Source organism: Erythrolamprus reginae, chromosome 2 (genome assembly GCF_031021105.1).
Source record: "Erythrolamprus reginae isolate rEryReg1 chromosome 2, rEryReg1.hap1, whole genome shotgun sequence".
Taxonomy (NCBI): domain Eukaryota; kingdom Metazoa; phylum Chordata; class Lepidosauria; order Squamata; family Dipsadidae; genus Erythrolamprus; species Erythrolamprus reginae.
In genome coordinates this window covers 125,215,408-125,241,827 of record NC_091951.1, presented here as the reverse complement: position 1 = coordinate 125,241,827, position 26,420 = coordinate 125,215,408, and the positions used below count along the sequence as shown (strand labels likewise).

Here is a 26,420-nt window from a genome sequence, read left to right as displayed (position 1 = left end):
AACGAGAGTGAGTGAAAGCAACAGACAGCAAGATAGAGAGAAAGTGAGAAAGAGAGAGTGAGAGAAAGGGGGGAGAGAAAGAGATAGCAAGAGAGAGAGAACAAGAGAGAGAAAGAGCGTGAGAAACAAAACAAGAGAGAAAGAGTGAGAGAGAGAGAAAGCAAAAGAGACAGAAAGAAAACAGGAGAGAGAAAGTGAGAAGAAGAGAGAGAAAGAGGAGGAGAGAGAGAGAAAGAGAGAGGGGGGAGAGAGAGAAAGAGAGGGAGAAAGAGAGGGAAAGGGGGGAGAGATAGCAAGAGAGGGAGAGAGAAAGAGAGAGGGAAAGGGGGAGAGAGGGGGGAGAGAAAGAGGAGATAAAGGAAGAGGAGAGAGAGAAAGGAAGAGAAAGAAAGAAAGAAAGAGGGATAGAAAGAGAGAGAGTGAGAGATGCTCAGTGAGCCTTTCTTTGAAGTTGCCTTTCTTTCTTTCTTTCTTTCTTTCTTTCTCTTTCTTTCTTTCTTGCTCTTTTTCTTTCTCTCTTTTACCTTTCCTTCCTCTATTTCTTTTCTTTCTCCTTCCTACCTTCTTCCCTCCCTCCCTCCAGTCCTTCCTCTCTTACTCTCCCCTTTCATAAGTTTCCTTGCTTCCTTCCTCTGTTCCTGTCCCTTCCCTCTTTCCTTCTTTCTTCCTTCCTTCCTTCCTTTCCTCCCTTCCTTTCCTCCCTCCATTTCTTGCTTTCCTTTTCCTTCCTCCCTTCTTTCCTCCCTCATTCCCTTCTTTCACTCCTTCCTCTCTTACTCTCCCCTTTCACACCTTTCTTTGCTTCTTTGCACCCTTCTTCTGTTCCTGTACCTTCCCTTTTTCCTTCCTTCCTTCCCACCCTCGGTCCATTCATTCACCCATTCCTCTCTTGATCGCCCCTTTTACGGCGCCGCTGACAGCTAGCTCCCCCCCCCCCCACCGGGCCATGGAAAACTGGTCTAGCTGAAAGCCGGTCCCTGGTGCAAAAAAGGTTGGGGACCTCTGCCCTAATCATCTTGTTTGCTCTTCTCTGCACTCTTTCTAGAGTCTCAACATCTTTTTTTACATCATGGTGACCAAAACTGGATGCAGTATTCCAAGTGTGGCCTTAGTCATCCCCTAGATCTTCCTGGATATAACTTACTTGAGCAACTGGCAGGGTATCAAGATTAAACTTGATGATGCTAAGTTGATGCCTTGGACACTTTCAGGAGTGTGGGAATGATCCAAACCATTTGATTTGAACACATTTCACCAGTGTTTTATCGCCGGATGCCAGCATAGTTCAATCCTAACTCACATGCCAAGGTCTTTATTAGAGGCCCCTAACCAAGAATTCCCTGCACTAAGAGATATGCAGACCATTGGATGGAAAGTGAGTTTTCAGCCCTGGTTATAGAATTTGCTTTCTTGCTCCTACATTATGGCCCATATCAAGGCCTTATATGTCCATAGTTTTTTAGGAACTGGTTTTTAATGTCATTTGAGCTGCTGGTCTACCATGTTTTCAATTATAATAACATACTGTTTTGAATAAAGCTGCCAATGATGTTTGAGCTGTTTGTTCTCCACTGTAATGTTAAGTTTGTTAAAAATTTGCTACTATATTTATGTGGTATATTATTATATTTGAATATTTAAATAGCCAGAGGGATATTATCAAACTGTGATCTGAAAATACAGTAAGAAATTAACTTGGTAATTCTGAAACTCTGAGTCATAGTTGTTTTGGAAAACTCATGCTTTGGATTTTGATCCACCTAAACAAGTGATGGTGAACCTTTTCGGCACCAAGTGTCTGCACCGTAACATGCGTGTGTGTGCACGCCAGAGCCCCAGATACTTGGAGACCAGCTGGCTGGTGAGCATGAGAGCACCAGCACCTGGTTGCTTTGTTTCTGGCACACTCATGTGCACCAGCCAGCTTGTCTTTGTGCACGCTAGAGCACTGGAAACCGAAGACCAGGTGGCCGGTGTGAGCATGCGCTCTGACCAGTTGGTCTTCAGGTTTCAGGGGCTCAGGCATGCGCAAAGACCAGCTGGATGCATGCACCGAAAACCTGAACAGCAGCTGGAGACAGCACACATGCCCACATAGAGGGTTCTGCATGCCACCTCTGGCACTTGTGTCATAGGTTCTCCATCACGGACCTAAAGTACCTAAGAAGTGCAAACTGATTCAAATTTTCAACAATTGGTTAGAGCAGGATTGTGAAAGGAAGTAGATGAGACTGAAACTTTTCTTTCTGGCCTGTATTTCATTGCAGTTACGTTGCTAAATGTCTCTTTCATGAATAATTTCCCCATGGTGGGATGCATTATTCATGGTATATTGATTATTTATCCTACATGTAGTATCTTTAATGCTCTGTTACAAGCCCGCTTTGCATCTGATTTTTGTTCCTATTGCCGTAGCCTTGTATGCTATGCTTAATTGCATTTGGAATGTATAATGCAGCATGAATTAAATGAGGTTAAGTGCAACATAAATCAATACTTACTGAAAAAAAGAACTACTGTCTCTAAGGCTCATTTTCTTAGGTCAGGTATTAAATCTGTGGTTTTTTTTATGCAGAAGCCCTAGTGGCTTTCAAAGCATGTCATGAATTTACTGAAAGTCCATCAACGTTCATTTTCTGCAAACACTGCAGGGAAGGTTTTCTATAAAGGAGGAAAAATACTTGGCTAAAACTAAAACCTTTATAAGGGCATCATTCTCTGAGGTCTGTCTGTACTTTTTTTCAAGAAAATATGATCATTATAGGTACGGTAGCCATTGCTCATAAAAGACAACCACATTCTGGATAATCAATGAAACAAGCAAGGCTCCACTAAAGTGTGTGCAGTAGAAGGAATTTCCTGATTAATTGCTCTCACTGAGCAATGGGCTGGACTGGATAGCATGTAATGCGCGCGTTTCAAACTCAATCATGTCACATGACAACATTTTTGTGGAGCCAGGGTGGGTATGACCTGTGCGTGACGCATCCAGCCCAGTTTGACAGGCCTGATTTAAGGTTATTTTCTGATTCATATATTCTGTAAATGAAGATCTTTCATCTTCTCACTAATTTTTTGCTGCAAAAAAACCCCTACAGAAATATTCAAAATAGCAGGGTTACAATTTAGTTATGAATTCTTTTAATGATGCTGGTGATGGGACTTCTGTCCTCCTATCTTAACATTGTTTTTTTCCTATTTCTGTAATGATGAAAGGAAATCTTTCTCAAACTCCTTTTAATCACCAAGGCTCCCTGCCCAATCATTGAGATTTCCTAGCTAGTCACTTTCAGCTTGGTGCAGTAGGTAAAGCAGAATGCATAGACTGTGATGGCTAGGGAATACGAAAGAGCTACAGTGCCACACTTTTACAGGGCAGGGTTTACTTTGAACGGTGTTCCTACTGTGACATGTTCTTTTGAAATAATAAAGCAGTGGAGAAAATACATGCCTGTTGAAGAGAAGCAAAAAGAAGAGCAAAGTCAGCAATAAACTGCAAAATCTCAGCTGTTCAAAGTGCATATGACTTCCTACAACCTTCAGTTTTAAGAAGGATGACCTCCCCAAAACTAGTTAGAACTTTAAAGTTAGTTTTCAGAAAGTTTGCTGGCATCCATTGGATGGAGTCTCTTTCTTAACTGATCCTTTTGTTGTCTTTGTTAATCAGAATATCTGCATCTTGGCTTTACAATGTCTATAAAACATGTGGCCCAGTGTTTGTTTGTTTATTTATTTATTTATTTGTTTATTGGATTTGTATGGCGCCCCTCTCCAAGGACTCGGGGCGGCTCACAACATATATAAAAACATAGTAGTACATCTAGTCCAATTAATATAATTAAAAAACCCTAAAAATCCTAAAATAATTTAAAACATTAATTATTGTTCACATAAAACACACTAAAAAACACTTGTTGGTCAGGGGGAAAGATCTAATGATCCCAGGCCTGGCGACAAAGATGAGTCTTTAAACTTTTTTGGGAGGCAAGGAGGGTGAGGGCAGTGCGAATCTCCAGGGGGAGCTGATTCCAAAAGGCCAGGGCCCCCACAGAGAAAGCTCTTCCCCCAGGTTCCGCCAGCTGACATTGTCTGGCTGATGGGACCCTGAGAAGACCAACTCTGTGGGACCTGATCGGACACTGGGATTCGTGCGGCAGAAGGCGGTCTTGGATGTAATCTGGTCCTATGCCATGTAGGGCTTTATAGGTCATAACCAACACTTTGAATTGTGTCCGGAAACCAATCAGCAGCCAATGCAGTCCGCGGAGTGATGGTGAGATATGGGCATGTCTTGAAAGGCCCATAACCGCTCGCATGGCTGTATTTTGGACGATCTGAAGTTTCTGAACACTCTTCAAAGGTAGCCCCATGTAGAGAGCATTGCAGTAGTTGAACCTCGAGTTGATAAGGGCATGAGTGACCATGAGCAAAGATTCCCTGTCCAAATAAGGCTGTAACTGGTGCACCAGGTGAACCTAGGCAAAGGCCCCCCTTAAGGGAATGCAGTTAGAATGCAGTATTGCTGACAAACTCTGCCCACAGCCTGGAGTTCCATCCTAATGGGCTTCAGGTTGACTCAGTCTTCCAACCTTCTGAGGTTGTTAAAATGAGGACTCCTAGATTGTTGGACGCAATATGCTGACTCTGTAAACTGCCCAGAGAGTGCTGTAAAGCACTATGAAGTGGTATGTAAGTATAAGTGCTATTGCTATGTGAGCTTCCATAGAAATGTCCCATACCGTGACTCTTTTTCAAATACATGGTTTTAGCAGCAGGCCTGGGGACCCCACGGTATTATGGAATCCATCAAGTAGTTGGTTTGATTGTGATTATCAATAGTGATGGGCAAACCCAACGATGTTCGGGTTCGGCAAGTTCAGACAAACTTTACGCAAAATTTGGCTGAACCGAACCCGAACTCGAACCCGAACGTTTATTTTTACGTGAAAAGACCGCCCTTTGCTTGCAGCGCTGCTGCGGCATCCTTTTTTGTAAAAATAACAATGTTTATTTTTACGTGAAGACCTCCCTTTGAAGGAGCTGGGGAATCCCTCCCACGAAGAGATTCCGGTGGCGGAGCTTTGATGTCACCGGCAGGCTGCTAAGGACGCCAAGATGATCACTTCCTGGATTCCATGGAATCCAGGAAGTGATCACCTTGGCATCCTTAGCAACCTGCCGGTGACGTCAAAGCTCCGAACGCCAAACACGACCCCAAACTTTGCCCGAAGTTTGAAAAAATTTCAGGTTCGTGTTTGGCATACCGAACACTGCAAAATTTGGTATGGACCCGAATTGTGCGGGTTTGGTTCACCCATCACTAATTATCAACATATTGGGGGCTTTCTTGGGTTTTATTTCTGTAAACCACCTGGAGTCATCATGAAGGGGCATTGGGACTTACCGGATACACCCTTTCTTGTAGGGTGAAGCTAGCCTTCAAGTCCCTCCCTTTCTTTGAATCTGTCTGGCCACTGTATTATTTGTTAATAAATTACTTAGTTGTTTGAAGATTGCACACAGAGTCTGACTTACACCTGTCATCAAAAGAGGAGGAACTGAGGCATGGAGGTGCTATTTATACTCTTTCAGACTCAGTCCTGATTAGCTACAGGTGGTGTCTTTACCATTCTTAGTGGCTAGCTCCACCCTATGAGAAAGGGCATATCAGATAAGTCCCAACGTCCCTTCTCTTTTTTTCTATTCTTGCTAGTAGCAATGTAAGAGACTTTTGACGTCTCCTGCAATTTGATTATTTTATTGTAAAAAACAAAACAAAAAACTAAATAAGAACAGCACACAGGGCTCAGCACTTTAAAAATGTGATCTTCAAAACCAAGCTGGATCCTTACCTCTGCTGAGGATTGCAAACATCCAGCTGATTTACTTCTCTTTTGTTCAATTTAATTGGGCAAGAATAAGAGTTGCAACGAGTGCAGTGGTGACAATTGTAGTGGCTTTAATGTTTTGCACCCCTGGTGGCAGCCTTTTTTACATTGTTTGGTCCCCCCCCCCCCTACTGTTTCCAGCTGCAGGTCTCTTACATTTTTCTCTCTTACGATTAAATTAGAACAGTGCACAATTACAGTATATAGAGAGTTTCCAGTGACTTCACAGGAAATTCCTTTCTGTATTTATGTCCTCTTATCCTTTATAGCCTCTATTTGTTAGGTGCCATACAGTGATTTTTGGGATGGTCGTTTATTCTATATGCTTCTATTAATACAAGTCAGCATTTCCTTCGTTAGATATTACTGCCTCTAGCTAACTTAACTTGAAAAAAAGCAAAGCATGGGCATGTTTAATAGTTAGATGGGAGACCACCAATATCCCCAGGGCTAGGAGTTTGAGTGGGAGGTTGAAGCAACATCCTAGAAAGAAACAGTGATGGAAAAGGGATGAATGTGTCAGCAGATCACCGGAAGTCAAACTTGACTCAAGGGAGTCTTTATTCTTTTTGAACAATGTAGAACTGCACACTCAGATATTCTCTTATCTCACCAAGTGATTAATGAATCTGCATATGATGTTAATAGTACTTAAAATGAATTAAAGCTATGGAGAGAGAGAGAGAGAGATACAGACAAATAGACAGACAGACAATAATTATTTTATTATAAATAGTGAATTAGACAGTGTAAAATGTATTTTTGTGTGCCAGACAGAAATTTTCCAAATTTAATTCCATTGTTTCTTCAGTATTTAAAGATTGGCCATAATATAAAATTGCCATTTGATAATCATGGAATAGAATGGAATGGAATGCAACGGAACAAAACAGAATAATAACTTTATTATCACTGTGAGTGTACACCAATCAGAATATATTAAAATGAAATTTCATTGCATATAGCTCTCAAAGTGTCATCACCGCCAATATACACTACATAACCATTATATATATATATATATAATATATTTACATATTTACAACAGCACGAAGCTTAAAACTTCAGCCTGATGATGGTGAATGTGATTTTACCGAAACGTCGCATAGACATTCAAAATATTACACGGGGCAAAACCTGAACTCAGAAAAATCTACATATATATATGTGTGTGTATGTGTGTGTGTGTGTTTTCGTAGATTTTCATGGGTACAGGTATGACGGTCTTGGTATATTCGGGTTTCTTCCCATGTAGGATTTGGAAATTTCTGGCGACGTTTCGACGAGGTCTCACTCGTCATCTTCAGCCTGGTGTTTCTGTCCTTGTTGTAAGGCGAACACTGCGAGACCTGAGCTGCCTTTCTTCTATAAATACTGGTGGCTGGGTGTGGTCTGATGGCTCAGCAATTGCCTGTTGTGTAGAAACTTCCTGGTGAGTCAGTGGGGTAACATCTGGGGTCGTTGATGTAGCTAAGGTATGCTGATTAGTTAATGGTTGTAGATTAGGCATGATATCCTGAGTAGTTGGAGCTTGCAGGGTACTTGATTGTTTTACAATGTGTGTTCTGAGTCTGGTTTCTATGGCTGGGATACGTTTGAGGGCTGGTTTCCAGATGTCTGGTAAGCGGGAGGTATCATCCCGCTTGTTCATATTTTGGGGATGTTTTTTTATCTCGATGGCTTCCATGATTATTCTTTTGCTGTAGTGTTCTGTTTTGGTATGACGGTCTTGGTATATTTGGGTTTCTTCCCGTGTAGGATTTGGAAATTTCTGGCGACGTTTCGACGAGGTCCCATTCGTCATCTTCAGGCTGGTGTTTCTGTCCTTGTTCTAGGGCGAACACCCTAGAACAAGGACAGAAACACCAGCCTGAAGATGATGAGTGGGACCTCGTCAAAACGTCGCCAGAAATTTCAAAATCCTACACGGGAAGAAACCCAAATATACCAAGACCGTCATATATATATATATATATTTACATATTTTTGCTAATAAGTGACACAGAAAACAACCAGAGAGAAAGAGATATGGACTCGATATAGATGTAGATGTAGATGTAGATATAGATGCATATACCCACATATATTATAAGATACAGAGAAACAACAGAGTATAGTTCAGATGTATACATGTACACGGCAAGAGAAATGGAACTTGTAAGTTTACCAGACAGATGGCATAGGGAACCAAGCTGTTGCAGAATCTGATAGGCCTTCTAGAAATACTTAAAAACCTCTTCCCAAAGGTGAGCTACAGAAATCTCATATATATCCCTGTATCTAGTACAATATTTTTCTAGTATTTATTACTACCTTGTTCAAATCTTGCTTGGTATAATTTTGCTGAATTCCTGACACTGTTTTAGAAGGGTTGGACATGAAATTATGGTTATGTTTATTTGTTTGCCATTTTATAGACATTGAGTCAAGAAGACTGGCTCATGGTGATTTCATGGGGAAAAGTGTGTAGGTTTTTGGACAACTTAATGGAAATAGTTTCTCCCTTTTCTGGGACATTTTCCCCCAATTTTCCAGCCTCACTTCCAGCCTTGCTATTGCATGAGGTACTGTTATTCACATACTAACCAGGTCCAGTCCTCCAAACCTAGACATGGTTGGCCGGTGTTGACATCTGCTGAGAAGTTGGATGTATTTGAGATTCATTTGGAGTGATGGAGTGACAGACTTGGAATATCACCATCCTTCGTTCATGCTAAAATGTACACTATTTATAACATAGTGTTTGGAACACTTGTGAGTCTATTTTAACTCCAGATATGTATATTTGTAATTCAGAGAGTTCACAAAGCAGTTTTCTGTTTTTTAGTGACATCTGCTACTGGTGGTTGGCAATTATCAGTGCTATTTATTCTTTTGATGTTACTGTCCAAAAGGAAGGCATTGTATTTTTGCCAAACAATGTACCTAGAATTTTCTGCCAGGTTATGTGTCATGTGGAATCCACACTGCCCATCAGATATTAATACAATCGAAGGAGTCCATAAATACTTCACAAGAAGAGTCCTTCACTCCTCCTCAGGTAACAAATTACCCTACTCCTCCAGAGTTCAAATACTAAATCTAGAAAATTTACAACTACGTGGTCTCCGAGCTATTACTACGTTCTACTTATGTTATGTTATGTTAATATGTACTATAATACTATACTTGTTAGATAGGTAGGTAGGTAGGTAGGTAGGTAGGTAGGTAGGTAGATAGATAGATAGATAGATAGATAGATAGATAGATAGATAAATAAAATAAATTCCGTGCCATGTACTGAAGTAATTCATATTCTTCATAGTACATATCATTTATCCCACTTTTCTTTTCTTGATACTAGTCAGTGTTCCTATCTTTGCCCATTTCTGTAAGACTCGTTTTACACATGTTCATTCCTTTATATCCTAGGTCAGTGATGGCGAATCTTTTTTTCCTTGGGTGCTGAGACAGCGTGCATGAGCGCTATCGTGCATGTGTGAGTGCCCACACCCATAATTCAATACCTGGGGAGGGCGGAAACAGCTTCCTCCACCCCCGGAGGCCCTCTGGAGGCCAGAAACGGCCTGTTTCCCAAGCAGTAGGCTCGTGTTTCACCCTTCCCAGGCTCCCTCGAGCTGGGTGGAGGGTAAAAATGCCCTCCCCCATCCCCCTGGAGGCTCTCTGGAAACCAAAAATGCCCTCCCAGAGCCTCTGTGTGAGCCAAAATTCAGCTGGCTGGCACACACATGCACGTTGGAGCTGAGCTAGGGCACATCTGCTGTCAGGCATGGGGAAATTGATTCCCCTGGGCCATTCCATTTTATGCATGGGATTTATGATTGTTTTTATATTAAGGGTTTTAAATTGTTTTTAATAATTGGATTTGTACTGTGCTTTATTATTGTGAGCCGCTCCGAATCTTCGGAGAGGAGTGGCATAGAAATCTAATTAATAATAATAATAATAATAATAATAATAATAATAATAATAACAACAACAACAATTGCTTGCATGCCAGCAGATATGGCTCCACGTGCCACCTGTGGCACCCATGCCATAGGTTCGTCATCACTGTCCTAGGTAATATTTCATTAATATACATTTCAAAGGTTTTTATTCTCCTGATTGTCATTTGGGTCAAAACTATTGCCCCTTACAAATGAATAGAATAAATTATGAATCATGTGGTGTCAAAGATGAGTCCTTGATAGCATATATAGAAGTGAGTTTTATTGAGAGACAGAGCACTCTGTACAGTACAAATTGAATCTATGTTTGTGGTAGAGCGTATATAGAGATTTATTAAAATTACCCATTAGAAATGGTGGTAACAATTTATTTTGGAAAAAAAGCAAAAAAGAAGCTGAACTTTGATTTTTAGATCTTTGCTACAGGCTTGCTTTGTATTCTTTGAAGGGGAGAGTTTATAGAATTCCATAACTGTACAAACTATTTCTTGAAATTCTGCTATTTCCTAAATCTGATCATGCAGGCTTGCAAGTGGCAATAACAGTCTCTTTTATTGTTATAGCAGAGGAAATTTTCCTGTGGTAGTATGGTTCCATTATTACATTTGTTCGTGAAAACTTTTTTAGTTTCTAAAACTGTGGTAGCTGCGGAGGAATTCATAAAAATTGTTATAAGATTATTTTAAGAATGCAAGATACGTTTTGTAAGTTAAGTTTCATAAAAACACAAGCTAAGGTCACGGAGGCTGCAACTGTAGCCTTTTTTTAAAAAAATAAATAAATCTTAGAAACAATTTTGATTGTCGCAGACATTTTCTACATGCTCAAATATGTATACATGCCGGTATCCCTGCCATCGATTGATTGCTGGAGGGAGATGTTTGAAGATCCTTATAATCATGTTTGTATATTGTATAACTGCTTATACTGTAGATGTAGTTTGGTTGTTTGTTGTTAGTTGAAAGTTGCAATTCGGATCCCCCCCCAAAATTAGAATGGCTCCCTCCTTATTTGTGTTCTGGACACAAAGACCTCCTTTCCTTGAATCCTATGACCCTAGCAATTGGATTTTTATATTTCAGGAGGATTATTATTTTATTTAAAACAAGTTTTATTATTATTTTTTTAAAAATATTTTTTATTAATTATTTACTCTAACTACACTTTTTTTTCAAACCCACACCAATCCTGGTCCAGGATTGACCTACAAAGCCCTTCATGGCATCGGACCAGAATACATCCGGGTCCGCCTTCTGCCGCACGAATCCCAGTGACCGGTTAGGTCCCACAGAGTCAGTCTTCTTTGGGTCCCGTCAACTAAGCAATGTCGTCTGGCGGGACCCAGGGGAAAAGCCTTCTCTGTGGCAGCCCCAACCCTCTGGAACCAGCTCCACCTGGAGATCAGAATTGCCCCCAACCTCCTTGCTTTCGTAAGCTCCTTAAAACCCACCTCTGTCGTCAGGCCTGGGGGAACTGAACTACCCTTTTCCCCCTAGACCTATACAATTTATGCATGGTATGTTTGTGTGTATGTTTGGTTTTAATAAGGGTTTCTAAATCATTTTAAACATTAGATTTGTTACATGCTGTTTATTACTGTTGTTAGCTGCCCCGAGTCTACGGAGAGGGGCGGCATACAAATCTAAATAAATAAATAAACAAACAAACAAACAAACAAGGCAGGCAGGCAGGCAGGCAGGCAGGCGTGGGCAAATCAGGATTTAATAAATCAAACAATAGAATGTGAATTCCTTCCCAATACATGGGAAGACCACAAACCTCTGAGCATAAAATGGAAAGACTCTGAAATAAATGTTACCAAAAGGTGGATAATAAACCAAACAATAATCAAAGAGAAAGCATACGTTAATATCCTGGAAAAAGAACTAAAACTTTTCCTACCAATAAATAAAAATGATGATACTACAGTATTTAATTTATTATTATTTTTTATACCTCTGATGTTTTGATTAAGTTTTTACTGTTTACAACTGCCCATGTTCTAGAAAGTGAGTGACCTACAAATACTGTAGAATAATTTTATAAATTATAACACAGAGACTATTATAGCGCAGTGTAGCTATATAACAAGCTTGCGTTGTTATATAGCTACAGTGCTATAATAGTCTCTATGTTATAACATAGCTATATAACAGTGTTGGTTGGATTTGATGATGTAAAGTTGTTTAAGAGCATAACTTGTAACATATTTGCATGTTCAAGAATTATGATACCATATTGTTTCAAGAATGTGAGAACAAGCAAAAAAGTTGGTTAGGATGATTATATGGAATCATGTTGTATTATGCAGCTCTGGAGAAGACAGCAGGGTCCCCATATAATGATACAAACATAGCCTTGTGACTGTTGTATCATGGATCCACCTAAAGACCCTTTTCCAGATGTGAGTTCAGAGGAGGAGAGTGAGTTTGAGTCTGCAAAGGAAAGTGTGGAGCGGAGTATTGGTCAGGATCAGGGTTCAGAGAATGCTAATGTGGTGGAACAGCCTCAGCTGGGGTTGATTGGAGGACAGACTGAGTCTGGGGGAGGTTAGCCACAGCTGCAGCAAGTTGGCCAGAAGGCTCTAGGACAGTGAGCAGCTGCAGCCTGTTAGCAATGAAGGAGTTGAGTTCACTCCTACTCCTGATTTAAAGATATTCTAGAGGAGACAGGCAGGATACTGGCCAACTAGATTACTCATGTGGAGACAATCTTGCCTCTCATGACCACTGCCTACTTATTCCTGCCCTGAGGACTTGAGTATTGCTGGAGCAATGTGCCCAGTTCTGTGCTTTGGTCTTGTCTCCTGGTTTGTTTGACTCCTAGACTGCTTTCTTGGACTTTGTCCATTGGAGTTAGTTACCTAGTGACTCTTGCTGTACTGAGCTTGGAATCCGGATCTGTGCAACAGGGGTGCTTTCTGAGACTTATTGGGGCGGGGGGGATTGCCATACATGGGTAGGGAGAGTGGGGCAGCATAGTGACTAAGGAAAAAGCTGATAATCCATTCCAAACAGAACAGTCCTTTTATTTTAAAATTTTATTTACAGCAAATGTTTATGACAAAAAACTTCTGTACCTTTGGGATATCAAGTGGTTGAATTGATCCTCATTGACACAAAGGATTGTTTGGATTTCAAGTGCAATGAGGAGAATAGAGCAGCACAATGTGCATAAGAAAAGCACCTAATTTAACCCATGCCAAATAGGGTGCTATGCATTCATATTCTTAGGTGCTGCTAATTGTGAATATCATTCGTTCATCCCGCATGTTCTATGCTGCAGCAACAATGCACGAGGCTATCAGATGTGTCTCCTAACATAGACACTGGGGCTTCGGTTTCCATAGAAGATAGTTGCTATCTGTATTTGGTTACAAGAGAAACAATTGGGAGGAAGCATAATCATCCTGGGGAGAGTAGGGAAATTGTCTAGAAGGGGGGAAAACAGACATTAGATACTGTATAATGATGAATTTAATGGATTTGCAGCTCAGTTACTTCTTCTGAGAAACCAAGTCCTTCAGTTCAGCAGACATGTAAATCTCTCTCTCTCTCTCTCCCTCCCCCCCCCTCTCTCTTGCTAAAGATTCATTTCTCCCATGTTTAGTATGGCATCAGATTGTCCACTCCTGTATCTACTATAAATGTTAGTGTCCTTCCCAGACAGAAAGTGTGCGTCTGAATGCGTTCAGATCTCCTCAACATAAAATAGTCTCCTGGTAAAATTTTAATTGGCAATGTTTTTAGCAGATGAAAATATTGATGTTATAAGCCATTAATTTTACAAGGACATGGAACAATGTCGGTATCCTACAAACCTAATTACCTTCATAAATTATATTTTTGACAGTTGTGTGGTCAAGAAAGGGGGAAATGTTCTAATTTAGCTTTTCATGATCAAAATACATCTTTCTGTCTTCTTGGTACCCAATTGTTCTCTATTAATGATTTCTTCAGAAGGAAGAATACCTATTCTGTAGTTAGGTGTGAGTGTAGGATAAAGTTCCTATTAGCAGAGGGAGCAAACTGTCTGGGAAAATTGTTTGTTAGCATTGTTAAGCTCATCTAGGTGATAAATTTTCCTTCGAAGAAATATCAAATATCAAAATTGCCTCACATATCCCTAGGTGAAGTACTGTGTGTGTGTACAGTATTTCTATTTTTATTTTGTTACCATATATTCCAAGGTGCTTCCAAAAATAAGGAGGCCATTCCCAAATGCCTATTCAGCCTTCTTCAAAGTACAGTTGTGTCTTCCAGATGGCTAATGATTACAGTTGCAGTCAAGCATATCTGGATGGTATGAAGAAACTTGTCTTACATGAATCCTACATCTGTTCTATCCAGCCCTTTGTTGAGCACACCTAATATGATGCAGTTTTACTTTGGGATGGAGATTGAGGGGAGGAAAAATAGTAAAAAAACAGGTTCATCCATGCCTGATGTTGCAATCAGATTTGAAGTTAATCTAATGTTTTGCTTTAATAAGATAAGAAAAGAGCAGACTAGCTTCCTCAGCCGTATTTATGTGACATGTGGCATTCCTGTCAACAACAACAAGACAATATTGGTTAGTTTTAAGCATACCGCCCCGGCCTTCTGGAATCAACTCCCTCCGGAGATTAGAACTGCTCCCACCCTCCTTGTCTTCCGTAAACTACTTAAGACCCACCTATACCGCCAAGCATGGGAGATTTGAGAAATCTTTTCCCCAGGCTTATTATAATTTATGTTTGGTATGTATGTGCTGTTTGGTTTTTAATTATGATAGGGTTTTTAATTTTTTAATATTAGATTTGTGCTATTATAATATTGTTTTTATCGTTGTAAGCCGCCCCGAGTCTTCAGAGAGGGGCGGCATTTATTTATTATTTATTATTTAGATTTGTATGCCGCCCCTCTCCGCGGACTCGGGGCGACTCACAACAAGGCATAACAAATCGTAACAAATACAAATAAATTTAAATATTTAAAAAGTTTAAAAAGAACCCCAATATACTAACAAGCACACACACAAACATACCATACATAAATTGTACATGCCCGGGGGAGATGTTTCAGTTCCCCCATTCCTGACGGCAAAGGTGGGTTTTAAGAAGTTTACGGAAGGCAGGGAGAGTAGGGGCAGTTCTAATCTCTGGGGGGAGTTGGTTCCAGAGAGTTGGGGCCGCCACAGAGAAGGCTCTTTCCCTGGGGCCCGCCAACCGACATTGTTTAGTTGATGGGACCCAGAGAAGGCCCACTCTGTGGGACCTAATCGGTCGCTGGGATTCGTGCGGCAGGAGGCGGTCTCGAAGGTATACAAATCTAATAAATTATTATTATTATTATTATTATTATTATTATTATTATTAATACTTGCAGTGGCACTAGTTGTCTTCAGGTCATAGAAATTGATGCATTCTTTATTTGTGTTAAAACTAGCATTTGGACTAGCTGACATTGGACCATCATCTTTCGGTTGTGGCGAGGGGGGCGTTTTCCCAGGTTCGCCTGGTGCACCAGTTGCGGCCCTACTTGGACAGGGAGTCTCTACTCAGTCACTCATGCCTTCATCACCTCGAGGTTCGACTACTGCAATGCTCTCTAAATGGGGCTACCTCTGAAAAGTGTCCAGAAACTACAAATTGTACAAAATGCAGCCGCACGAGCAGTCTTGGGCCTTTCAAGGTATGCCCATGTCTCTCCAGCACTCTGCGAACTGCATTGGTTGCCAATTGGTTTCCGAACACAATTCAAAGTGTTGTTTATGACCTATAAAGACCTACATGGCACTGGAGCAGATTATCTGCGGGACTGCCTTCTGCCACATGAATCACAGTGTCCGATCACGTCCCACAGAGTCGGCCTTCTCCAGGTCCCGTAAACTAGACAATGTTGCTTGGTGGGACCTAGGGGAAGAGCCTTCTCTGTGTGGGCCCCGGCCCTCTGGAATCAGTTCCCCCCAGAAATTCGTACTGCCCCAACCCTCCTTGCCTTTCATAAGAACTTGAAAACTTATTTATGCCGCCAGGCTTGGAGTCATTAGATCTCAGCCTCTAGCCACTGAATGCTTAGTATGCTTGGTTTGTGTTTGAGTGAATGAGTTTTGATATTTAACTTTTATAATGTGTTAGACTAACTATTTAATTAATTGGATCCAATTGTTTTTTGTATACTATTTGCATATTGTTGATATGCTGTGAGTCACCCCAAGTCCACGGAGAGGGGCAGCATACAAATCCAATAAATAAATAAATTTGAAAGTTAGTGCTTTGGTGATTTCTGGGTTGTGGCATTCACTTAGTTATATTTTGAATCAAAACAGTTGGCAGCCTCTTTATGGCCATTTAACATGATTGAGGAGCTTGAGAGCCACAATATCAGTGAAACCATATCTCTGATAAGGCTTTGGTTTTCTTAGGGTCTTAAGAATTTATTTATTTATTGTTTATTTTAACTGTTGACCTGCCTATTTCTAGGTTTATGTGCATTTTTATTCCTGCTTTAATCAGTTAGGCAGGCACTTAAGAACCATCAGTTATGGTCACAGGGAGCCTCTGGGGGCATTGGATTAAACACTCTGGATTTAACCGTTCCAAGAAAAATACTTGTAGAATTGATTGTTTCCCACAAGCATTTGGGAAAGTGACCCGATCACTTTTATAACATGGCCTTAGGCTGCTCTAATTTTACATATATTGGCAGCCATTTAAGACATATTTCTGTGTCTAGAATGTAGACCCTATTGCTATATATAAATTTCTAAGATGTTTATATATATTTTCTCACTATAATATTGTGCCTTGTTCATAAAGATGGCCTGGGAAGTTTTGCTACTACTATGTTTGGCTGAAACTGTGAATTCTTTAAAATGTGAGTCTTCTAATATAAAGCTTGCCTTTTACAGTATCTGCAGTAGATGAAATTGTAACAATTTAGATTTGAGAGGAAAAAATACAGGTGAAAACTTAGAATCTTGATAATGCCATGTTTTGCTTTCTTGCATACTCTGCTGTGTCTTTTCAAAGGATTTTTCATCTGCCACAGGTTAATCAATTAATCTCATGAGTCCAGTAGATGGGAGTTTGAACACAGGAATCTGCCTTTTTTATTGAATTAGGCCATCTGGTATGTCCTGACATTGATTCTGAAGTGCAAGATAGGCAACTAACTCTTTTCAAGGGTTCTGGCCTCCAGCAAGGTGACCAATGGTCAAGAATTAGAGGAGTTGAAGTTAAAGTTTAAAACATCTGAAGGGCCCACATTCATAGATCACAGATTGTTTTGACCTCTCTGCTTGGTTTCATCTCACATCCAGCTTGAGCAGAATTCAGACAAAAATCTCTACTTCTCTCTATATTCAATTAACACTTACAAGCTTGCGTGAGATTTTTAAAAGACAGCCATATTTTTACTTATTTATTTTTTTCACTTTATGTAGCTGCCCATCTCAAATATATGATTCTGGGTGGCTCACAATATTAGCATGGTGAAAAAAAAACTCTTGACCAAGACCTTACATAGCCTGTTACTGTCTTACAGGAATAGGTCTCAATGTGGTACTCCTCAGCCTCAATTTTGCACAAAAATGCAAACTCTGCACTCTAGTCAGACGTTTCTCAACCTTAGCCACTTTCAGATGTGATACAGTAGTACCTCTAGATACGAGCTGCTCCACATGCAAGTATTCCAAGTTACGAGCCGCGACGCGAGCGAAATTTCTGTTCGACACCCGAGCTCAAATTCGGGATACGAGCCGAGCTTCCACTAGATGGCACAAGAACCTCCTTGCTTCCGGTTATCTTGGCGCAAAAAACAAAGTCTAAAGACATTAGTTCGAGATGCAAGTTGATCGACTTACGAGCTCGGGTCTGGAACGAATTAAACTCGTATGTCGAGGTACCACTGTATTTCAATGCAGGTAGTCCTCGACTTAAGACCATAATTAAGCAGGGGATTGGACTAGAAGACCTTGAAGGTCCCTTCCAGTTCTTTTGTTGTCATTGTTAAGCCCAAAAATTCTGTTGGTAATTAAGACATTAAGTGAGCTTTTCCCCATTTTATGACATTTCTTGTCACAGTTTTTAAATGAATTACTGCAGACATTGAGTTAGTAACCCAGTTGTTAAATGAATCTGGTTTCCTGATTGACTTTGCTTGCCAGAAGGTTGCAAAAAGGAATCACATCATCTCAGGACACAGCAACTGTCATAAATATTATTTCCAAGCATCTGACTTTTGATCCACATGACCATGGAGACGCTGCAAAAGTTGCAACTATAAAAAATGATCATGAGTCACTTTTTTCAGTGCTGTTGGAACTAAATGAACAGTTATAAATCAAGGACTACTTGTATATTAAGATTGTTGTGAACAGTGTCATGGTGGAACTTTTTACCTTGTTTCTTCTCTTTTTGTCTCATGAACCGCCTGTGCTGGTGAATCAAGAACACACACAATTTGACATCCATTTGCACACGTACTGTTGAACGTTCCCATAACTCCTTTCAAATTCCAGCTCACATTGAAAAGGAGGAAAGTCAAATCCCTTTTCTTATTAAGATTGCTCATTGCAAGGTGCAGCAAGCATGGATTTGCACAATATAGAAATCAGAAAGATTGCCTAAGGGTTTAGAGAAATTGAGCCCTTCCTGTTTCTGCATGAGGAGGCATTGTTTCCACAAGGACTCTAAACATGAAATCTTTCAAGAAATTAAAAACAGCAGATGCAGTATCAGTCACTTAGAAAGTCTGTCTGGCGGAGTTTGTGTTTCTGAAAAACTCTACCAAAGGCCAGGTGGCTATTTGTCTGCAGTACTGATTTCTTTTTAATGTAAAAATTCATTTATTATTCTATGGCTATGTTAACTGTGTCTCTCACACATGCACACTTTTTTTTAATAGATGCAAATGTTGGACAAATTTCCAATGGAAGGAGGACAGAAGGACCCTAAACAAAGGATAATTCCATTTTTGCCAGGTTTGTAAGGGGAACAGTATAGTTCTCAAATGAAATAATTTTATATATTCTTTCTATCTGTGTCTATCTGTTTGTCTGTTCTATCATCTATTTACATATCCATCAATCCGTGCCTCTTCCATCCTCTCTTATTCTCTTTGTCAATCAATCTATTATAGATTAATGTAGCTCTTTATTGCTCCACTATTCAGTAGTAGTAACAAAGTTGGAAAGGACCTTGGAGGTCATTTAGTCCAACCCTCTGCTTATGCAGGAGACCTATATTATTTCTGACAAATGGTTGTCCAGTCTCTCCTTAAAAGGCTCCAGTGATGGGACATCCACAACTTCCAAAAGCAATTTGTTTCACCGGATGATTGTTCTCACTGTTAGCAATTTTCTTATTTTAGATATATTGACTACAAGCTTTGACTTCTTCTTCAGAGAATGACGGGGTTTTATGGCAACACATTTGGACATTTGAATGGAGATTAGACTGGCTATTTATAACATGGGTTTTATGTTGCTATGATCTGCTCTAGGGCTTTTCACTGCTTCAGTCTTGTTTGATCCTAATTATTTATGTTGGTTTCAATATGGTTCTGGCCTGAATTTCAGATAGAAATGACATTGGACAACCTGGGAAATGATATATGCTGGTAATGTATCATAGAATTTAGTTAGAAGATGCTCATATATTTGGCCTAGGGTGAAATCGGTATGTGGATGAGACACAGATCTATTTTTCCTATCTGAAAAGACGGTTTTATAATGGATGAGAGAAAACAGAAAAAAAATCTAGATAAGATTAAGCAACTACGGATGGTTGTTTGAGATCTGATTTTATTTGGGGCTATATGCTTGATAAAGATCAGACACTTGGTCAGGATATTCTGATACATTTCCTGTATAAGAACAAACAGGATAATCTGTGCATTGCCACTTCCAGTTAGATCTAATTTAATGTACTCTGGTATTAAAATGCATTGTCTTTAAAGATGTTTTAGAAATTCCAGGTAGAACAAAATGCATCTCCTAAGATGCTTATGAAGCTGGATATTCAGAACAGATCACATCAGTAATGAACTGTTTCTGTTTGGGGGGGGGGGTCTATGATCATTCTCTATAGCCAACTTGTTGTGTCCAACTCACTACAGACAACTCATCATGGCCAACTGGCTGAGGGATAACTCACTGCAGGATAAGTTACACTAATATCAAATAAATTGTGAAATAGAATCAATTAATGAAAGGATGCAAGAAGTGGGACAGAATGAAATGTGAGAAGGAGGACAGAATGACAAAAATCAAAATAAAATTGTATTTATTTTAAATAATTGTATTATTAAATTGTCACATGGTGAGTTGGCCGTGGTAAATTGTCTTGCGGTGAGTTGGCTGCAGCGAATTGGCTATAGCAAATTGTCCTATTCCATTCTGTTTGTTGCCTTTTTGATTCTATATTGTGTAATCTTCAGAAGGCCATCTTGGGACTATGCGGTATAGTTTTTCAGATTTCTAGTTGGACGTGATAATGGAAGAAGAGCTCAACATTATGTGGTAATTCTTTGAAATGGTAGTATTAAAAGTACAAAAGAAAAAAGATAAGTGTAATAGGAGAAATTGTGTGTAATAGGAGAAACTTGATGAATATCTGAAAACCCCCCACAAATCATGGAAATATAAAGAGGATTGGGGGGGAAAGAGTATACACAAATATTCTGGAACTGTAGATCTAGTGCCAAGAATCATCTGGGATGAGGAAGAAGATTGATTGATTTTATTATAAGTCATCAAGTCATTTTTGCCTCTTAGCAACCACATAGCTTGATTTTTTCCAGAGGAATTGAAGCAAGTTCAAAGAAGGGCAACGAGGATGATCTGGGTTCTGGAAGCTAAAACCTAGGTAGAGGGCTTGAAGGAAAAGGGAATATTTACCATTTAGAAGAGAGTGAGACTGTGGGTATTCCGAAATATTTCAAAGAAATATCACGTTGAAGAAATGGGAGACATATTTTCTTTTATTCCATGTACATCATGGAATAATAGATTTAAATAACAGATGGCAGCCATTGATTTACCATTAGCTAAACCTTCTAATAGTAAGACTAATGTATCTTTGAAACCAATATTGACTTGTCTCATATTTACAAATCAGCTGTAGACAACTCTTTGGGTAGATTAATTTGGATTTCTGCACTGAACAGGGAGATAGACCCCAATGACCTATATGTCACCTTCTAATCCTATGATTCTCTTTTACAAATGCACTTGTTCTGGACTATTGACTCTTTTGATTCTGATCGATGGAAGCTGTATGTTTGGAGGAACCAAGGCTGGGAAGAGTGGCTTTAAAATTTGGATTCTGTTAGGCAACTGAGCACCCCAAATTTCAAATCAACTCTCACCATTGCTGCAGTATAGTATCGCAGATTTACAAATAGACTTATGCTGTTGAATAGTGTTTTTCTTTTGGCTGTGTAATTATTCCCATTAAAACATTCCATTATACAATGATGCTCTTCCTCAGATATGGGCAGAACTGCAATTTAGTAATAACCATGATGTTGCATTCTGATTCCAGCTGTTTCCTAGATTGTGGTAGCAGCAAAGCAAGATTCACTCTGGCAGGAGTGCAGAGAAAAAGAGCATGTGGTGTGGTTTTCCATGCCGGCAGAATGAAATAGGAGAGATATAACAGCTTGCCAGCATCCCCAATTTGAACAAATAGAAATTACAGTTTGAGTATACAGTATTCTGTTTCCGAAGCGTTGCAACCTATTTTTGGATAGCTCAAGGAAAACCAATACCCTTTGTTTGCTTTTAGTGCCTTTTTTCCTTTTGGGAAGCTTGGAAATTTTCCTTTTTATGGAATTATTTTACAATAGAAACCAGAGATGAAGGTGATGTTCTCCCAATGTGAGTTCTCAACAGAATTTGGGGAATTCCATAAAAATAATCAAACGTGAGGAATTCAGTTTACAATATACAAATCTCTGACTCCATAAAATCCCAGCAGTGGGATAGGCAGCCACTTCCTTCGTTTAAAAATCCAGTTTGAATCATTCTTGAAAGCTGGTATCTGCAATTGTCTGAATTCATCCCTCAGGAAGCCATCAAACTGCTTATATACCATAAGTGTTTCTTCACTTTAGCAACTTTGAGATATATGGATTTCAATTCCCAGAATTCCCCAGACAGCATGCTATCTGGGAGCTGAGGTACGCACTTCTTAAAGTTGCTAAGATTGAGAAACACTTTTGCTTATATACTCTTAGGAAACTTTGCCTGACATTCAACCAGAACCTGTCAAATTCCTCTGCTTTAAATGTTAGACTTGAAGAAATGTTACCAGCTTCTCTGGCTAAAACCTGTTTTGTACCTCTGAGAAATCTTTCTTGGCCAAGCGAAGCTTTTATAGGCTGAGATTTATAAATGGTTGGAAATAATCAGAAATTCTGTATTTGGCACGTTTGCAAGGGCAGAATGATGTAGCTCTGCAGTTCCTTCAGTCTTCTCCTTTGTTCATCCATTGGAACAAGTTCTTTTATTTCAAGCCCCAAATGGCTGCAAACCTCGAGACAGGAACCAGAATTTTTCTGTATCAGCTGTCACTTAAGATTCTTTCTAAATAAAATGTGAAGGAATAACTTTTGTGTTTGGGTGAGTAGATGTGCTTTTGTGTGTGTGCCCGAATAGATCTATATTAGTCTCCCTTCCTTTTCATTAACAGCAAAAATATGCTTTGTGTGTGTGTGTGTGTGTGTGTGTATGTGTATTTTGGGAGAGATAAAGTGTTGGTTTTACAACAGAAAGCCTAGGCTTCTTTGCATTCCAACTTTTTCCAGTTATCACCCTTCTTATATTCTTCCCTTCTGTGCAGTTTCTGTTTTAATAATCCCATACCAACCCTTGGATACTGTGGGGATTTGGTTGTTGTTTTATAATTTAAACATGCTGCTTTCTGGGAAGTCCTCCTTGGGTAATATTATACATTGTGGTTCCTGACGTCTGAAAAAAATATTTCCAGTTATCCTGTCTACCCAGCTGCCTCCAGCTTTTCTTTCTTTTTTCCCTTTTTTGCAAACTTCTAACACTTTTATATTTGAAACCTTTGATAGGAAACAAAAGAGTCAATCAGCAGCTTTGAGTATCTTTTCTTATCAAAAGGAGGTACTTTTAATACCATAACTATTTAAGATTATGCTTTGAAGGGTAGGCTGCAGCGGTTTTGCTATGATTACTTCACATTATGGTTTGAACATGAAAAAAATATATAAGGAACTGGATAGAAAGTGGGAAACGTACAAAACAAACACAAGATAATTGAGCTTGCAAAATTAACTACAGGGAAGAAAATCATGCATAACTTTAGTGTTTTTTAAAAATAAATAAAAATATCTCTATCACTGGATTGCCGATCCTTGGTTACAAAAAAACTATTTCTAATATACAGTATATATCACATGTTTTTGCTTTCCAACAGAAAACACACACACACACACACACACACACACAAACACATAGTGGGTAACTAATTTAATTTCAATTGAATAAGATGGTAGTCCATAATAATGTGTGATAAATGAGAAGATATTAAGCATCAATAACCTGTAACAGTTTATTGCATTTTCATTAAGACAGGTTATAACACTCAAGACTATAATTCTATACCTCAGATAATAAAACTGAGATTTAAACAGTTGAATTGGGCCTCTGTCTTCTGGAGAGACTGCTTTTTAAAAAAATATTAGACCGCTTTATAATGTCCTGAAACCAGAGGGCGACTGAGACTTCAGAAAGGATCATTCCTTTATGGCTTCTTCTTGACTAGTGGTGAGTTGTAAAACCCATTGTGACCGGATCGCTCATGAGTGTGATGCTTCTGCACAGCAGCTTCTGTGTATGTACAGAACTGTCCCAGGTGGGTGGGCGGGGCCTCACGCCATTGCTACTGGTTTTAAGAACTGGGCCAAGCTGGGAGCAACCCACCCCTGCTGTTGACCCATTGCTCCCAATACTCCCCATGGTTTCCAGAGGAGCTGTGGATTCTGAAAAGGGCTAAGAGAGGGCTAGAGAGCTTCTGGAGAAAAACAAGGACTAGTCCGTCAAGTCATAACTTAAAGCTGCTATTAAGGCATACCTCATGGCAGTAAGAGTAGCAAAGCACCATTGTTTCTCAACCCTAATTGCATCCATGGTATGTTATCTGGTGGCACTATTCAAAGAATTCTGGCTAGTGGGATCTAGGAGAAGAGCCATGGCTCCTGCGCTTTAGAATATCATGCTTCTTGAGGTGTGACCTGCACCTGCCCCTTTTGGCCTTCCGAAAGAGCTGAAGAAGACCCAGCTCGCCCAACTGATCTGGGCCCCCAATGAGGGTACATTATTGTGGAGCTCATCAGTGGACTAAGACAGGGGGAAGGCAAAGTTGGCTATTCTATGACTTGTGAACTTCAACTCCCAGAATTCCTCAGCCAATCATGCTACCTCAGGAATTCTGGGAGTTGGAGTCCATATGTCACAGAAGAGGCAACTTTGCCTACCCCTGGACTAAGGTAAGAGCCCACATCCCCTTGTGTGCATTTTGCTTCCTTCCTTCCCATCTTTATAGTTTTTAAACTAATTTAACGTTTTAATGTTTTTAATTTTTTAAAATCATTGTAAATCTAGAATCACTTCAAGTGAGATGGGCAGCATATAAATGGAATAAATAAAATACATACATACATACATACATACATACATACATACATACATACATACATACGTGAGCCACTCTGAGTCCTTCGGGATTGGGCGGCATAGAAGTCAAATTAAATAAATAAATACATAAATAAATAAATATAAAATACGGTCTTAGAATATAATGTAACAGAATACTAGCAACAATGCCTACTCAGCCTTTTTGTTTAAAGGTTTAATTAATAGAGGAAGAAGATGACGAATGAGCACTCTAATTCGGAACTCCAATTATCCTCATTGCACACAATATTTTGAGGGCAAATATATGAAAGCTATGAAGTGGGGATGCTTTTCTATCCATCATGATTCCCATGTACTTTAGAGCCTTAGATGATCCATAATCTAAGGTTTCTCTGATCCTAGATGCCACCATCTGTTTTGAATTCCTAATTTGGCACTTCGGCCATACAGGAATTAAAATGATCAAAGTTCAGCACATCTGAAAGACACTTAGATTGGGGGATAATGGCCTACACTAGATATTTTGGGGGTGTTTTTCAAAATTCTAGGAAACAATTCTAATGTAAACTGAAAGTCATTCTTTCCATAAATTGCTTCTTTAACTTTTATATACAGAGCTGAATATTCCAGATATTGTGTCCATTGAATCTAGAGCATGTTCTCACTAGTATTTTCCTAAAAAGGCTAAGATGAGCTGCATGGAGAGAAACCTTTGCCCAAATTTGAAATGTTTACTTTTAACTGCAAAATTGCAGTGATCTTCGTTAAACCTCTTTAAAACAATACTTGAGGGAAGAAATGATTTAACACAGTATGCATTAATAAATTCAGTCAAACCTATGACCTTTCTTATAAAACCTCAGGTTGACAAGTCCTTACAGTCATAGAGTTTATCCATGCCATTATTTAATTATGTGCTGTACTTTCCTCTCACCCCAGCCATTGTGTTCCCTTCTCCAGTTCTATCCTCACAATATAGCAGTCTTGTATTTTATAGTTTGAACCTCATAGTTGCCCAGAACTACCATGCTTTTGTATTGATTTGATCATGCTTTAGACTAAGTCATAAGAGAGAGGAGGCAAGGGAAGGGAGGGGAGGGGAGAAGGGAAGGAAGGAGAGGAGAGGATTCTTTATTGGCCAAGTGTGATTGGACAAGGAATGTGTATAGCCTGGTGCATTAGATCTATACATGATAGGCTGTCAGTAGTGGGGAATCTGCTTAGCTAAGTGCATAATATGGTAGTCCTCAATTTACAACAGTTTGCTTAGCGATCTTCCAAAGTTACAATGGCACTGATAAAAGTTACTTATGCCCATTTTTCACACTTAAGACTATTGCAGCATCCCCCATGGTCATGTGAATGCTTGGCAACTGGTTCATATTTATGACCACTGCAGTGTCCAGGGTGTGTGTGTGTGTGTGTGTCATGTGATTACCTTTTACAACTGATGAGCAAAGTCAATGAAGAAGCCTGTTTAGGCTGCAACTGCAGCAATTAACTTAACAACTGTGACAAGAAATGGGACAAAATTCTCTTAACAAGCATCTCGCTTAACAACATAATTTTTTGGTTCAGTTATAGTCAGAAGTTGAGGACTACTAGTATCTGTATGAGAAAAAAATATTAAGACTCATTAACGCTTCACTTTGCTTGAGTTCTGTGGAGCTTTAGGCAACATTTTGTGGTTCATGTTGTACCAAATCTGCATTGTAGAGTCTTCTGCCACAATGGCCCTTTTCCATTTCTCTCTCTTGTTCTAACCAACTCCATCAAAAAAGCTGGTAAGTTGGCCTCTTGTTTACTGCAGAAGGCTTGGTGTATTAATTTGAAAGAAGGGTCTTTTATTTTTTACTTTTGCCTTTTACAGTTTTTCCAAATTTCACTTTGATTTATTTACCTTGTCGTATGATCTGTCAAACGGCTGCATCAT

General features: G+C 39.5%; 1 protein-coding gene across 2 annotated transcripts in view; it reads left to right on the top strand.

Annotated features, from left to right (window-relative positions):
* The window catches only part of SH3PXD2B (SH3 and PX domains 2B), a 151,632-nt gene that overhangs the window by 63,043 nt on the left and 62,169 nt on the right, over nt 1–26,420 (top strand). For both annotated transcript variants that reach the window (XM_070739409.1, XM_070739407.1), the window contains exon 3: nt 18,727–18,802. In XM_070739409.1, coding sequence (XP_070595510.1) covers nt 18,727–18,802 — 76 coding nt within the window. The remainder of the gene's footprint in view (nt 1–18,726; nt 18,803–26,420) is intronic.